Source organism: Crotalus tigris, unplaced genomic scaffold (genome assembly GCF_016545835.1).
Source record: "Crotalus tigris isolate CLP2741 ecotype Arizona unplaced genomic scaffold, ASM1654583v1 scf7180000018923.2277400, whole genome shotgun sequence".
In the NCBI taxonomy this organism is placed as follows: Eukaryota; Metazoa; Chordata; class Lepidosauria; order Squamata; family Viperidae; genus Crotalus; species Crotalus tigris.
In genome coordinates this window covers 1,640,033-1,657,247 of record NW_024097276.1, presented here as the reverse complement: position 1 = coordinate 1,657,247, position 17,215 = coordinate 1,640,033, and the positions used below count along the sequence as shown (strand labels likewise).

Genomic DNA, 17,215 nt, shown 5'->3' with positions numbered 1-17,215 from the left:
CCATAAAGACAATCTTTACTGAGGGGGGAGAGCAAAGTAGGCAAAGGGGTTAGGATAGACCCAAACCGCAGAAAAGAGCCCGAGTCAGTTTTCGGTACTGTTGGAACAGGGGCCTTCAAATTCACCCCTTTAATACATCAAAGCTAGCAGAAGAAAGACAGGAAAAGAAAGAAAGGGAACGGCTGAATCACGATAAGCTTCACTCTACCGCTTGGCCATTTTAGCAGCTCCATTTCTGCCACCCTGGCTTCCCTTTCGTCACTTCTTCGCTTTGGGGGAACCCCTTGACCCTGGGAGTTTTCCCCACCTCAGTATAAAAAGCACCTTCTTTCCGGGCGATCACTTCCTCATACCTCCGAAAGGCCTCGACCCATGAGACAGCCAACTCCCCCTCTGCCCGTCTTCCCCTCCCCGGCCCAGGACTCCCTCGCCCCAAGCCTCCTCCTCTGTCAAGCTCTGCAAACCAGGCCCTTCCTGCCACCCATCCCCCACTTCGGCCCTCAGTAAAAAGCAGGCAGGGAAACGAAGGAAAAGGAGGGACCTTCTACTCCCATAAAAAGCGTCACCTAGAAAAATAAGTCGCCCTCGCCCGTGTTGTCTTCTCCCCACTCCTCCCTCCTTCGCACAGTACCTAGTTTGTCCCGACGCGGCCTCCGCAAAAGCACTCCGTGCCTCCCCGGTAGCCCTGGCTCCTTTTCTGTCCTGCCCGGCGCCTCTTCCCTTCAATTATCAGCTGAAGCCGCAGCACCGATCAGTGCGCCGTCTGCCTCCGCTACCGTACCCCTCCAGCGGCGTAGGGGGAGGCCGGGGACTACTTCACCCCCAAAGGGGGCCGAGGGCCCCCGTCTTCCCCCCTCACAGCAGCGGGTGTTCTCCCTGCTTCAGCGCTCCCTGCCGCGGAGCCGGCAGCCCCCCTCCTTCTCTTTAAAGATCGGCAGCAGTTCTATCCTTCCTGTCCCCCTCCGCTTGTCTCAGACGTTCCTTGGCTGAAAAAGAGGTATCCCTCCGCTGGGGTCGTCACCTCCGGGGTACGTGCAAGCGTTATTGCTTCAGGGTCAGCGAGATCGCTCCAGTCGCTCTCATACGGTGTTTCCCCATCAACTGTGGCGATTCCGAGGCTCCTCTTTCCTTCCTTGGGGTGATAAAACCTCCGTGACTTCTAACACTAAAAACTGATCGTCTCCTTTAAGAGAGGGGGCTGGGCTTCCAGTGACCTTCCATTCGCCCGCCCCTTCCTGGTTGCCAGAGCGACTGGGAGTTGGCGTCCTAAAATGGCGTCCCTCCTGGACGATACTTTGTTCGAGACGCGCGGACAAGCCCCGGCACCTAGCAAAGACTTCTACCAAATCACCGTTACTAGGAAGGATGTGAGTATATTTGTTTTTTCTCCCTTTTGTCGTCCTTCAGAGATTTGTTTTTGGAATTTCTATTGGAGAGTGACTAAGTATTGAGAAAGAAAGAATAGTGCACGATACCCCGACGAAAGGAAAGGAGTGTTAATTACCTTTATGAAGATACGTTCATTGCAGGCAAAATAAATGAAGGAAAGCGGGGGCAGGGGGGAGAGAAATTCGCCGAGTGCTCATGTTTTTACGAACAGTTCCTAATTCAGGGCTGGAATGTAAGTCCATTAATAAGGATGGACTGCAGTGCTAATGCTAGCTTTGGCTAAAAAAAAAAATTGTCCAGATGTAGTTACAAGATGATTTTCGCGGATGGGGCCCTCAGCTCCTAATACTGAGATAGGCATAAACTACATCACTTCTAAATCCTAGTCGGCATGGCCATTGTCTGACATTCTGAAAGTGATAGTAATATTTGGAAAGCAATCATTTCTTTAAATTTGCCCTAATTTCTGATGCTTATTTGCCTCAAATAACAGGTATATATATGTTCAATAGTTAAAGCCATAATAAACCTTCTAATTTAGTCCTTTATAATTAGATTTATATTCATGTTTGATTCATAATAATTTGTATGCCTCCGAATAGAAGAGAGGCAGAAACTGACATGTATAACTCTCTCATTTTACTGTTAAATAAAATTCCTGTTTTTTACATTCATTCCCTATTATGTGAACAAGAAAAATAGTTCAAAAAATTGAATACCCTTGTTCAAGAACAGCTAGCTAGAGAAAGATAGGCAATAATTACACAATTTTGAAAAATGTTTATTATAAACACTTTACCTTTTACACTTCTACAACATTACATGAAAGTAAGATTCTTTGAAAGAGCAGTGTGTTTTATATTTCTTATTCCTAAATAAATATTTTTCAGTACTAGTGTTTTAGAAACTATGTGCTAAACAAATTAGTGTTATATCCTCCATCTGTTTTGGATTTTATTCCCATACTCAAACAGCCCAATTAGTAGCAAGGGATTATAGCTGGTACAATCTAAAATATCTGAAATACGTAGAAAAGATCAGTATGTAGTAAATGCAAGAACCTGAGCTGAATGTTTAAGCAGATAAATTAGGGCAAGGATTCAAAAACCAAATGATTAAGGTAAAATTTCCAGATTTCAATTAAGCTACTGCAGCTGTCACAATTGTAGTTCCTTACAGTTGCTTTTAAGTAAATGTAATAAGGGTTTTTTTTTTCTGGTAACTGAATTGTCACTTTAAAAAAACAATAAAATTGCTTAAAAAGTAATTCAACACTGGATCATATCTTAATGATTTCCTAATAGAAGACATGCCCCCTCAAATCCTTCTCTCCTACTTCAATGAGATGACAGAATGTTTCTAGGAGAGGTGAGCAAGAATGGCAGGAGTGTACATCATGATTATATAATTCCAGCACAGCTGTTTAGCTAAAGTGGACAGGCATTTTTATGGGACATCAGCAACATAGCAAGATACTGGAAGCAGAAAATTACTTTAATGGCAACAGCAAAGGCATCTTTTCATACCATGGAAGAGATGGCAGTGGCAAACCACTCCTATATTTAACAATGAATAGACAATATAAAATTGATAATATAATAATGGTTGATTGGCCTCTTAAGTCTGATGGCACTCAACATGTTATTGAGGAAGAGCTGAGTATCTTTTGGGATATTGGTGATGTTTAAAAAATGGCTAGATTAAAACCTTTTAGATATTTAGTTGCTGAGGTTGCCATACAAGAAAGGAAAATCTGAAGCTGCAAAGACAAATTACAATAGGAAATAAATATGAGATGCATATACATGAGAGAATCCATACAGTGAAAGACAAAATGAATTGACTATACATTGACCTTTCTGGCATCATTGCGTCAAAATTGACTGGAATTGGAAATTTTCAATCAAAAGGTGATTCTGTTTATTATTAGAAATATGAAAAACAAAGAGGAACCAGAGTTTCTTTCATAGCCAGGAAAGCTAAAACAAAGACTGTACTTGGGAACAATGCAATCAATGATTGAATAGTATCAATTATACTTCACAGGCAACCGTTTATTATGATGCTTATTCAAGTTTATAGTGCAACTACTGATGCAGAAGAGGGGGTTAATCTGAAGTTGACAAAATATGTAAGCAAGATGTGCTGCTTGTATTTGGAGACTGGAGTACCAACGTTGGAAATATTACAAAGAAAAATATAATTAAACTGTATGGCCTAAGAAACTGAAATGAAGCAAGAGTTCAACTTATCAATTTCTGCCAATACTGTCACTTCTTAATTACTTACACTATATTCCAACAATCATATCAATACCTATATATAGATATGTATATGGTGTACACAGAAATAAAACTGACTATATTATTAGCATAAGGAAGTGGAAGAGCTTAATTATAACAGCAAAGACTAGCTAGGGCTGACTGTGGAACAGATCATAAACAACTCACATGCAAATTCCAAGTCAAGCTAAAATGGAAGAAAAAAGCCAAACAGTTTCCCTGATATGATTTTGAGCATGTATCCATCATTTTTAATAAGAATATCATAAGTGATTGGCCAGATTTTATTGGACCAATGTACTTTTATTTCACAATTTTACACTCTGGCTAGGTTCACAAATGACACTAATCAATGGTTAGTTTAAACATTGTTGGGTTCCCATTAAATGCTGAATCTTATGATGATTTAAGATTCCCAAGTAAATCCACTTAGGTGTAGTACATATCTTTTTAAGATATTTGAATTAAATTATTATTTTTTCTTTAAAAACATTCTTCTAAGAAGGATCATCTTCTAAAAGATTCAAAGCTTCCTAATATAAATGTTTACTTTAAACTTCACATGCCTCAAAAACGTTTTGCAAAAACTAATGTTTTAAGCATTTCTATGTCTTTTCCAAGAAATATTGGGGGGGGAAATCTCTGGATTTTCAGCAATTACTTTAATGAGTATATTTATGTAAATCAGAATAGGAAGGGAATATTCCTTATAAAAGGAATAATGATAATAGAAAAAATAATTTCATATCAGCGTGTATATGATACAGCTATTCATGCTAAGATTTTAAAAACCTTACTAGTATTAAGTATGGCAAATTGATTAATGTTGTATTTATACATTTAATTGCATGTATCTGAATAATCAGATAGTTTCTCAAACTTTATATCCAGAAAGGTCTGCCTATATTTTGTTGTTTGTTTTTGCGGTGGATAACTATATAATAAATTAAGATTTTCTTTTTATTTCATCAAAAACAGTTCTTCTGTCACTCTCTTTTTTAATTAGTTACAATTATAGATGTGAAAAATTCTATTCAATACAAGCCAAGTAACTCCTCTTCCTGTTTCTCAAAACTGCCCTGTTTTGAAAGCATAGAAGAGGAAGTAAAGAGTGAAATTGCAATTCACCTTGCAGTCATTATGTACAGTTTCATGGAAAAATGCTTATTTCCTCTGTAAGAATCAGCGAGGCAATGTGTATGTAGTCAGTACTATATTTCATAACATGCTAAGGTTTAGGTCTCTTAGTTCCTGTTGTACCAAAATCTGGCACTGGCAAACTATTCACAGATTTTCTGTTGAAAGTACTTTCCTGAGACTAGGTAGTGCAGTAATGAGAGACAATTAGATTCTTACTTCATTTCCTGGGAAAAGAATAGCAAAGGAGCAAAGAAAAATCATTTGTGGGAATTGGAAATTGCTTTGTTGTAACAAAGCTGTTCCATGTTTTTTAGCTTAGGAATATATTTGGATTGTTAAGAAAGTATATACTTTCTTATATGCTGTATGTTCCCTTCCATGCACAGAGGCTCTGCTCTTGAATTCTACCAAATAAATTCCCTTTTGTGCAGGAGAAAAGCTGAACTCTTTCAGTAGGGTGCATAAATGGAGACAAGAGGGAGACAAAATCCAAGCATAGAGGAGCACAGGCTGCTTCAGGGGAGTAGAGGAGGCTTAGAAAAGGCATTTGCGGCACTTGTATTCCCAGTGTTGTTTTTTTTAAATGGATGTGTGAATAAAGACACAAAAACAAATTAAAATTGGACAATCCCAGGTCCACAACATGTATCAAATAGCTGTGGAATCTGGGCCTCCCAGGTATTCATCCTAACATAATAATAACATTGCACATAAACTTTTTTTACTGACAAGTCCATTTATCTTTGAAACAGCATCTCCGAACCATAAAATCTGATGCCTGACAAGACCAGTAGATTCAACTGCAAAGGAAAACAAGTTATATGAAGTGTTCTCTTTTTTGGTGCAGGCACCACCATGGCTAAATTAATCCTGTGTTATATTTCTGTGACTGGATCACAAATTACCCAATCATATTTTGGCTCAATGTAAATCCGTGGTTATTTTGTAGTTTACTGTATTGTGTGAATCTGCAAAATTGGACTGAGTAAATCATTAATAAACGAACCAGTGTTAAATGGATTTCTGCAAGATCATCTACGATTACTAGTAAAGAAGTTATGTGCTTTCTCAGAAGGAAGCCAGTTAGAGATTTTACATTCCAATATATTTATTAATATCCATCCTGAATTATTTTATATAAATATTAATGTTCTGAATGTCTCAATGTGCAGGGTCTGCTTCTTTCATAGGTTTGCCTTGTTTTTGCAGTGAAGCTTATCAATACATGATAACAGTGGAGCAGGAAATGTTCAGTAAGCTTGCCATAAAGCCTGATGCTGATTAGGACAGAGAAGTGACTAGCCCCAAGTCATCTTTGATTAATCTGAGCATCCCCATTTCTAATCCATCTCCTTAATCACTATACCAGCTATCTAAATAATTTCTCTAAATACTGCTCACTATTCTCCATTCATAGGTGATTTTCAGGTGGTGGAAAATTTCTCTTCGGAGTGAATTCCGTGAAGCAAGGCCTGGAGAACTCAAAGAATCTCATGAAGATTTCTTGGATGATCCCTCCCTCCAAAGTAGAATACTATGAATTTAGTCATAGCTCAATGAGTGTACTAGTCTTTGAAGAAGATGCATGTTTGAAGAAAATGTGATAAGTCCTACTTTTAACAATTTTGTATAAATTAGTCTTTCTGGTAGTAGAACGCTATTTTATTTTCATGACAAATGTGAAGGCATAACATAGTGCTAATAATCTGATGTCTTTTTTTAAAAAATGTTAAAATTTGAGATTAAATATCTGTTATTTGTGGCATAGGAAATAATCTATGGATTCCTATTCATCTATTTACAACAGATAAACTCTATATGAAAATGCAATAATATGCACCAACATGTGGAGGAACAAATCTACTTTTGAAGAATTTCGGTGTTCTTTAAAATTCTTATTTACTGATGGTGACAGTTCCCTTATGTCATTTAGGAAACTTAATGAAAAATATCATATTCTTCAAATGTTAATAGAATTGTAACATTCTACAGTATAATGCTTTGGATTTAATTCTAAAAGTTCCTTTAGTATGTTCTGTGTGCAAACATAGCACCTATCTGCAACTCTTTAAAACAATCCCATCTTTTTCAAGAATTGCAGTCCCAAGAAAAATCTCATCTGTTTGAGTTGCAATCTTGATCTCTCCATAGTCCAAAGCCATTTTTGTAATGAAAGCTGCTGCATAGTCCTCCTAATTTATCTCCCTCCAAAATATGAATTTGTATTCCCTAAAACAGAGGTCCCCAACCTTTTGGGTACAAGGGACTGGTTACATGGAGAGAGGTTTTTCCGCCAACTGGAGGGGGCGTGGTTTTGTGTGCTACCTGCATCCCTCAGATAGGGCTTTGCTTGTTTGTGCAGCCCGGTTGCTGCCTTGCCTCGGATTGGTACCAGTCCATGGCCCGGGGGTTGGGGACCCCTGCCCTAAAATACACTCGAATTGTCTTACATCTTGTTTACTTACAGTTGATAAAATTTGCATAAAATGTAGATGAATCAGATATGTTTTGGAAAGTTTAGATGATCTATTATTCAGGAAGCTAGGTGAATTTTTCCCAGTCATGAACTAAATAATAGGAGAGAAATACTATTTATTTATTTATTTATTTATTATAGCAGCCCAACTTAACAAGTGAGTTGGCTATCAACTCAAATAACTACAACTCTGGGCATTACTGTATACAATAAGCAAGCAACTAAATAAACAAAGCATAAATAATTACAATATAATAATATGAATATATTATTTCATATAATACTATTACAGTGTATATTTCAACACTATACTCTCAAAAAGTAACATACACAAAGAAAAAGTATACACTTCAAATCATTACACATTACATCCAGCAACTTACAGTATTCTGTTTTAAACAACAGCGTATGAGAAATATATAAACAGATATTAAGTCATTTTCTTGATTTTGGACAAAGTTAAGTTTCTTTTGGTCATATCTCAACCACACCCCAATTTTCATAATATCAATGTGGATTTCATAATAAAAAGGGATTTGTAATTTCATCCAATGAGTTACTGTATAATGAAAAGTTGGTTATGACGGGCAAAAATAAACTTTTCAAGCTTAGGCAGCAATATTGGAAATTCTGCAGACCTTATATTTAGACAAATATGTAGTGACAGAATTCAGTGAACAGCCTCAAGGCCTTTATTATTATTTTTTCCAAGAAGGCAGACACTACATAATTATAATTGGATTAAAGTAAAAGAAGATGTAGAGATATTTTGGCGGGATAGTACAACATTAGCCATTTTTAAGCAATCCTTGCTCAGTTCCACTGTAATATCAGGAGGCATTTACAGACATGCTATCATAAAATGTTTTTTTTAATCTCAAAATATAAAGTAAAATTAAATTTGTCAAACCATTCTATGTCAGTCATTATTTTTCCCTGAAAAACATTGTGTGAGGTATTGCTTATAGCAAAATGCTTATGGAATAAACATTTAAATAGTGAAGAACTGATAATAATGTTTAAATGTTTCTAATGATAAATGAACATCATATCATGAAAAATAAGTGTAATAATACTAATAATGCAGTTTTCCAATTTATGCATAGTGTTGCTATGCTATTTAAAATAATTTTATACAAGATATGATTTTGTGGAAATGCATGATTCTATACACATCGGAACTATAATATCTCTGTGTAAGCATGTGTGCAGGCACATGCTTCAAACTTGTTCATTCTGTATTGTCAATAAAAAATATTTAAGGGTTCCATCCTCACAGTAATGCTCTAGCACAATGTTTCTCAACCTTGACAATTTTAAGGCATGTGGACTTCAACTCCCAGAATTCCACAGCCAACTTCACATGCCTTAAAATTGTCAAGGTTGAGAAACACTGCATCTAGCAGCTTAATGAAGCTATTTTGATAGAAGTGCTTTGTTGGGAAGATTCCATTAGCAGAAAGACAATATCTGAATCCATGTCTATGTTGTATTTTATTATAGCTCATGAAATGGAATTCATCTCTTAGTTTTCTACAAAATGTATAAATACAATATCAGGGGTTTTTTGCATAATCATCTAGGAAAGTGTAATTATATAAACAAATGGAGTGTCATACATCTAAGAGAGTCAGTTTGGTGTAGTGGTTAAGACACCAGACTAAAATCAGAAGACTGTCTTCTAGTCCCAGCCCTGAAAGCCAGGTAAGTGACTTTGGGCCAGTCATACTCTCTCAGACCAACCTACCTCACAGGATTGTTGTTATGGAGAAAATAGCAATAGGGAGAATTATTAGCTAGGTTTTCTCCTTAAGTTATTTATAAAAACAATAAAGGAAGATTAAAAATGTAAAATAATTTTTTAAATGAAATTATAATCCTAATGTCAAGGTAACACAACGACAAAAGATGGTTTCAGCCAAGTTCATTTCAGAAGTTGACACCTAATCCTTTTTGGTAACTTTGTGAGGGAAATAGAACGGGGCAAAAATGTCCCTTTCCTGATAGTAAGAAATTTCACAGGAGGGACAAATCTGTTGGTCCCATAGGCCCCCACCAAGCTGTGTTGGCATAGATTTATATACAGCAGCATTCCTACTGGCAATACAACCTGAAAATCACTCACAGGGATCTCTAACCTCTTTAATAGTTCAAGTGTCTTTAGGATTGGGTTCATCAATAATTCCAACCTATTGTTATTGGACAGAGCAATCTTAAGTCAGTATGGGGGCTTGTTGGCACTACTACCCTCTATAAATGGAAGACACATTTGGATGCTACCCCAGATACCTTATGGATCTGAATAGATTCCTACAGGAAATCATTCAGATTCCTTGGAGATTTTCTCATTGAACTGGCAAATAGTTTAGTTACATACTTGGTCAGTCTCTGAAACTCAGAAGTGATAAACACACTAAATGCAATTGCTATCAAACAACTTCTGCCTGCCTGTCAACCCCAGGAAATTCCTTCATTCACGAAGGAGCTCTGTAATATAAAACAATTGAAGAGAAACCTGCAGCATCAGTGGTATAAAATAAGTAGTGACTAAAACTGAACATAAAGATGAGCTCAGGTTTGAATCTCCAATGTGACTATACAGCAGTAAAGAAATAGATTTTTCTGTGTTTATTGCATTGTAAAATATCATCTAGCAGCTCTGTTCAATGTGATATGCACCCTGTTGAGAATGGGCAAGCATCAAGACATAAACATAGTTTAAAAAAATCATTCCAAAACTTTCTGTTCCACTCAAAAGAATAGAAAAGCCTTTTACTCCATGATGCTAAGATCAGCCTCCAGAAGGTACACATCTCTATGTTGTCTTCTTTTACAGCCAATTAGCGTTCTTCATTATCTTTCATCCTTCACCCTCATTTTCGTTATTGTCACCATCCCGCAATTTCAAGATTTGCTTTTTCTGACAGTCCAATGGAAGCATTATCTCTATGCAGATACATAAAAAGCAACCACGGTTGGGCCTTGGGTCAAATCTTTCAAGGGAAAAGGCTGCTATAATGCTTCAAGGATAGATGTTTCACTTGTGAAATGCATATTATAATAGCTCCTTTTCAAATGCTTTGTACAGCTCTAGTAGAGAATAGTAAAGAAGAATCACTGTTATTATATGGTGGTGTTTTCCACCTTGCTGAGAATTATGGAATTTACCATTCCAGATCATTTCAGGATGAGGTTGAAATCTGTTATAATACTGATTCTCAAATGAGTTCAACAACTCAAGAATCAGCGGGTTTTAGCAATGATTCCTTAAGTACTGTCTAAATTGTAAGCAATAAACCTGTTTAATATGTATTGATTATACTTAAGTTTCTCTGACTTAGTTGTACTTTCTAAAATTGCAGTTCAAATAGCCATTGTGTTTGGAGCAAGCACTCTGGAGCATATCTTCAATCTGTGCAGAGGTGATTTTGATTACCTCGTGCGACTGCCTGATACTTTACTTCTGTACATCATGTCTTATTTGGATCTTGAAGACATTGCAAGGCTTTCCCAAGTATCACACAGATTTGAAACGGTAAAAATGAACTTGATATGTGTGAGCTTTTAGTTCTAGTTCTGCATAAATATCTCATTTCTAAAGATTTATGGTACTTTGATTTCTTTATTAAAGTCTTATAGTAAAACCTCAACTTGCTAAGCTAATTGTGGAAGGCTGTCCTCCATACAATATGTACAGTATCAATGTTCTTTTCCTTTTCATTTTTTTTTTGAATAGCTAATATTTCTATTTAGCAGCATAAGAGGCTTAAATGTGGGTAGCTGTACTATTCAAAATCCATGCAATAAACCAACTTCGTGTTTGGTTAGTATTTTGATAAAACACTAGCAGAAATGCCAGTGTTGCAGACTAGATTGGGAAATTGAATAGCATCCTGGAAGAGGAAACAGTAGTGCCCTTTTATAGGAAGGCACTAGAATTCAACTGCGATTCAAAGGAGACTGTATTTTTAAATTGGATTGCATAGCTCAGTGATTTCTTCCTTATGTTATATATAACCATTTGACTTGACAAATTTAACTTTGTTACACTGTCATAAGATACTATTATTGATAATATATTGTATATCTGCATTTCATCTGGCACGTTAACTAGGGATGATCTGCACCATTCGTTATTATAATAAAGTGCCTTGCCATTTCTATCGTCTCTAAATTTTGAAATCATTAAAATGCCAGTAGAGGGAGCTTAAACCTAATACAAAATAGAAAGTAATGGAGATGAATTTTTAACAGAGTTTAATTTTGATTATAATTATGGTTTATTAGTTCTTTTAGTAAAACATTCTAAAAAATTAAAATATTAAGAAGCTTCAAGAAAAAAAGGTTTTAGAAAGTAATCCTACATTTATCTATCAAACATAATTAAGATTTATCCCTAGGTAAATAGATTATTTGATTCACATAAATGATTACAGATCAGATATGTAGTATCAGAGTGTTGCAGCTCTGTTATGTGACATAAAGATAAATTTGATAAAGAATTTTATTTTTTAAAACATGTTATCTAAGGTTCGTTTTAAAAAGCAAATCAAAGTTATCTATGATACAAACAACCATACAAACCATTCTGCTTTTATTTCCTGCATTAAAAATATATACTTATGCTTGATGATCCAGTTTATTTACATTCAAATAAATTGTCAGATGTTTTATGTTTTAATTTCTGGTAGCATATATAGCTTCTTAATCACAGTTGGCCAAACTCCAAATTCAACTGTGAGGAATATTTGAATGTTATTGAACTTCCATTGTTTGTGACTATTGCCCATACTCAGTGGTGGGATTCAAATATATGAACAACCGGTTCTCTGTATGGATGCCACTTCAGGAAGTCCATTCTGGGCCTGGGCAACAAAAAATTAGCTACCGGTTCTGCCAAAGTGATGAGAACTGGCGAATCCCACTACTGCCCCATACTCCATGGGATAATAGCTAATATATCGAAGGCCATAAATTTCTGTTCTTGTCTACTTCCTGTTTTCTCTATAAGGGTAGCCCAGGTCAACCAGTTACTAGTGTTTTTATTATTAGCATAAAATCTTAAAATTAGGAAGAGTTCGAAAAATTTTTGTTTCAAGGTTGCTGGCACACACTTGCAAAGCTGAAATATGTACTTCAGTTAAAACAGATAACAACAAATAGGAATGTAGCTCAGATGCCTAGTAAAATGCATTTGCCTGGAAAATGCTGTTGCAGGCCAAGAAGCAAAAGCATCACCCAAATATGTTCCAAGAGCCACAGAATGTCAAATAAGGTAGTCAGCCAAAGAGTCACAAGTTAGAAAGCCAAATGGTTATCTCCAGCAAAAGTCTGCAAGGAAAGCAGCTACCTAAATCTGTCTGCTAATAGTTGGCTGCAACCACTCATGCCTCACAGTTTGTTTAGTGAGGAGTCTCATTGAGGAGAATTGCTCTGCTTGCCTCTGTAGATGTCTAAACCTGGGGCTTGGGGTTGTGTAATGTTATCAGACTGTTATACCAGAACAGAAGATACCTGTGGCTGATCAGGCTCAAATGACTCCGGACCTATTGGGTCCTGAGGCTGACAATCCTGAAGCACAGACTCAACTGGAGCAACATCATCAGATTCAAAATGAATGGTTGTAATAAGTAACTGAAATAAAGGATGGTTCCTAAGTAGTATTTGAATTATTTTTAAAATGTAGAGTTGATACTCATGGTGATAACAGGTACTATAAATGTGAACTCTCAAGCTTCCTCCTTTTGTTATATATTCAAGGTGGACAGTATTTAATATTTATTTGTTATGTATATGTAGGGGTATGGGTCTATACATATGTTGTGTGTGTCATGTATGTGTTTCACTTTGAGAGCGGGCAACTAAATTTCATTTTTGATGTGTGCCGTTGTGCCTACAGTAAAAAAATGACAATAAAGGTTATCTTATCTATCTTATCTTATCTAAATTATGGATATGAACATCATTGTGCAATTGTCTGTTTCATTTTTGAAAAAACTTGCAAATACTGGAACTCAAACAGCCCAATGGAATCAGATCCTAATATTTATTTACTTCTAATAAAATTAATTTATTTTTATCTGCTCATACTTTTTATTTCTTTACAAATAGTTATGCAACTCTGACAAACTATGGGAAATGATTGTGCAAGATTTATTGGGCACCATCACACCAGAAATGAAGTCCCTGGCACAAGAAATTGGGTGGAAGCAGTTCTTCTTCACTAACAAGCTTCAGCTGCAATTACAGCTCCGAAGAAGGAGAAATAAGTCAGCTGCTTCTTCTGAAAGTCTGACTGATTAGACAAGTATTTTTCCTAATTAAACATTTTGAAATGTGTGGATTTTTTTCTTTTTTTTTCTTTTTTTTTGGGGGGGGGGTAAGCTGAACATCTTGTTTAGCTTTTTAGAAAAAAAATCTGATCACAAGATTTGAATATATAGGCTGCCTTAAAATATGCTATTAGAGATGTCTGAGAAAATCTTTGTTATACTATACTATATTATTCCATACATTTTCATTTAATATTTCATTTAAATTGCATTTTGTTCTCCATTTGTTTTCAGTAAATTTAAATTATTCACATTTTATTGTCTTTTAATGTCTTTTTTTGCTTTATTGGGACTGTATTTGGTGCCCAGCAGGTAGCAGCCACCTTTTATTTTATACCACTATTATCAGCAGTGATTAATAATATGAATGTATGGATACATAGAGAAAGCTGTTGTTGTTCTTTTCATACAATACCTGAAATGACACAATATCTATAGAATTCTAAGAAAATAAAATGAGAACTTCCAGGAGATGGCAAATGTAATCAGCTACAATTATCAAGAAAAGTTAAAAATCCCCCAAATTAATCCAAATTAATGTCAAATAGTAAGACTGGGATAATGAAAACTCATTTGTTTTTTGGTTTCTTTTGCTATAAATCTGTTATGTATTCTTCCTTTAATTAAATTATTAACATTTCTATCCCACAATTTCATTGACAAAGCAAACATTTCTTTGTCAAGCTTTAATTCTAAAGTCCTCAGAAAATCTATCCCTAAAAAAAATTAGGGAGAGGAGTCTTACATCCTTTGCCTGTGAAACAATTTCTCCTGATAAGCATTTCTACAAAACTGAGTAGCATTGAATTTACCAAGAAATGTATTTGCCAGGCAAGAGTGTTAACTTCCAGACACATGAGAGTCATACTGTGAGTTATACATTTGCAGCATATTAAATCCCTTGTTCTTTCATAAATGTATAAAAATGTGTAATGCTTTTTCTGTAGTTTTAAAATGCTGATTCATCCTGAGTGGCTCAAAAATATCATAGACTGAATGATAAAGCAATATTGTTCATAAGGACCCTGATTATTTGCACTATAAAGGATCTTTTTGTTACCTAACATAATTCTTTATAAAATATTTATAAAGATGGGGCCATTAATCTTATAATAGGAAAATAGTGTTTCTACTTTAAAAAAATTTAAAATACAGCTAGATGATCTGAAACAATGCAGACATGACCATTTTCTACTTTAACTTAACAACTTCAAAAAACATTATACCTATTTTTTTCCTATTGATATAGGGTGCTTGGTGTTATAATTTTAAAATAATTATACTTTCAAGACTAGAATTATCTACTACAGAAACAAATGTGTGTGGGTTTCTTTCAGTATCTTTTTATTTGTTTTCTATTTCATTAATTACATATGCCAATATTTTAGTTAGCACATTTGCTACTAATATGTCTGTCCTTTAATAAAATATTCCATTTAGAAATTTCTAAATATTTGATTTTATATGTGGTAGAAAAAAAATTTGTCTTTTTATTATAAATATCTAGATAAAATCCTTATATTGAAAATTAAATAATACTGTGCAATATAGTTTAATGTTCAGTTTAATTATATAAAAACTTCGGCAGAATAATGGAGTTGGAAGGAGCCTTGAAAGTCTTCTAGTCCAGGGCTTTTCAACCAGTGGTATGGGTACCACCTGTGGTACATTGGCACCTGGCAGGTGGTACGCGACCATCCTAGAAAAGTGGTAGCGGGGGAGGGGAATGAGTTGAACTGGCGCAGCACCGCAGAAGCCTGAGCGAGAGACGGCTGGAGCTGCAGGGCTGTCAGGGCTCAGCAGAAGCACCAGGATCAGCGCTGCTTTCCAGCTAATTGGCACTTCTTCTGGGTGTCAGGACTCAGCAGAAGTACCAGAATCAGCACCGCTGGTTAGAGTTTTATTCCTTCCAGAAAGGCCTCCTTTATGGCAAAAACTCTTTATTAAAACTTAGTAATTCCTCTCAGCTGGCAAAAGTTATCCAGACAAAAATATGCAAAGAAACAGATTGCCTGCAGCATAGGCTGTAAAAGCATTGCTTACAGTAAAACTTGAGGCATCATTTTTAATAACAAAGGGAGGGAGAGATTTAGATGGCAGAAATGGGTTGGAAAGAAGGTTGAGTGCCAGGATCTCAGTTAAAAGTTTAGCAATTCTATGAGTGGCATAGCCTAAAATGGTAAAATGTAGAATAAACTTACAAAAGTTAGCAAGCACAGGAAACACTGGAAGTTGACAAAAGTGAAGATGGTGGTCCTGAGATAGGAGAGCCTTCACAAAAGGATTCATTTGCCTACCTTTTAAGGAAATACAATATCCAAAGAAGGCCAATTGATTTTTCTTTCAAGTAAACACTCAGATTGTTAGCAGTAACTTGAAGTCTGTGTGCAAAACACTCATCTTATTTTTCAGAATAAATTAACTGGTAAACTAGACAGGTATTTGTCCAAAGGGAAAAGTGTGATTAATAAATTAATGAAGACTGCAGGAAAATTGGCCAAATTGAGTTCCATTACAACATATTGAAACTTGTAACTGGTATCAAATACTGTTAAATATTTATGCCCCTTTCATATGGTTAGGATATAACGTCTCCCAAATAAAATTTGGTAAAAAATGTATGTTTTATCTATCTATTTTAAGTAGAAATAAGTGAAAGAAGGTAACAAGAGTTCCAGATCTAAAATTATGAACTACATTAAGAGATATTTCTTTTTTTCATAAAAAAGACAGAGTTCCAAGTAACATAGAAGACTGGTGAACAAAACCCATTTAATTGCTTATTCTACAATATTTACATTCAGACAAGTGAAAAAGAAAGAATAAAACAAATAATAGAATAATAAAAAGTAATGATATCCATTCATCCCATTTACAATTTGTCATTAATACATTCATTTAGGCACACCAATTGAGTTCCAGATACAAACATTTTGCTGAGATCTTAGTTCCAATGATAATTTTACAAAACCATTGGGTGAGTAAATTTTGTTTTTTCACTTCCCAAAATGTTTGTGTGGTCAACGTATCTGGCAGATAAAATAGCAGATGGAATCTAACTGATGGAGTGAGTTAGATCTTGAAATCTATTATTCTAGCATAACTAAATATCAAACATAATGGTTTCTTGGTCCCAATAAATACACACATTATGAATCTGAAGTTAAGCCATTGCCAAACAATAGGAAAATGCATCAGGATTTCAAATTAAGGTAAATAAGTTCTTGATAATGATATCAGGAATGACTCTGTGCATTCAGAAACTGAGCCAGATCTTAAGAGCTTGTCACTGATATTTTCATCCACATTGGGACTTTATTATGCTGAGAAGGCAAGGCATAGTAGTGCATGATTGCAGAGGTCATAAAATTGCCCATGTAGAATAGAATAGAATAGAATAGAATAGAATAGAATAGAATAGAATAGAATAGAATAGAATAGAATAGAATAGAATAGAATAGACCTTGTAGGTCACCTAGTCCAACCCCCTTCCCAAGCAGGAGTCCCTACATCATTTCTGACAGATGGCAGCCCAGTCTCTTCTTGAAAGCCTCCAGTGATGAAGCACTAACAACAGCTGAAGGCAGTCTGTTCCA

At 35.4% G+C, this 17,215-nt stretch overlaps 2 protein-coding genes across 7 annotated transcripts in view; one reads left to right on the top strand and one right to left on the bottom strand.

Annotated features, from left to right (window-relative positions):
- The window catches only part of TRIP12 (thyroid hormone receptor interactor 12), a 104,777-nt gene extending 103,619 nt beyond the window's left edge, over positions 1 to 1,158 (bottom strand). For 2 of the 6 annotated variants that reach the window (XM_039357440.1, XM_039357441.1), the window contains exon 1: positions 632 to 859. The gene's annotated coding sequence lies outside the window, so the exon portion shown is untranslated. Of the gene's footprint in view, positions 1 to 208; positions 412 to 631; positions 862 to 1,021 lie in introns of those variants that run through there. The other 4 variants (XM_039357439.1, XM_039357442.1, XM_039357438.1 and 1 more) reach the window with 4 other exon arrangements.
- Positions 1,159 to 1,237: 79 nt separating this feature from the next.
- Positions 1,238 to 15,016, top strand: FBXO36 (F-box protein 36). Its single transcript, XM_039357443.1, has 4 exons — positions 1,238 to 1,367; positions 6,229 to 6,337; positions 10,650 to 10,822; positions 13,399 to 15,016. Exons 1-4 carry the CDS (start codon positions 1,272 to 1,274, stop codon positions 13,588 to 13,590), a joined length of 570 nt encoding a protein of 189 aa, XP_039213377.1. The 5' UTR covers positions 1,238 to 1,271; the 3' UTR covers positions 13,591 to 15,016.
- Positions 15,017 to 17,215: the final 2,199 nt, after the last annotated feature.

What these genes read in the sequence shown, in the direction of transcription:
- FBXO36 (XM_039357443.1), top strand. Translation starts at nt 1,272, where the DNA reads ATGGCGTCCCTCCTGGACGATACTTTGTTCGAGACGCGCGGACAAGCC. An exon ending in TCACCGTTACTAGGAAGGAT is followed by an intron (nt 1,368 to 6,228) that starts GTGAGTATATTT and finishes CTCCATTCATAG; the next exon opens with GTGATTTTCAGGTGGTGGAA. An exon ending in GGATGATCCCTCCCTCCAAA is followed by an intron (nt 6,338 to 10,649) that starts GTAGAATACTAT and finishes CTAAAATTGCAG; the next exon opens with TTCAAATAGCCATTGTGTTT.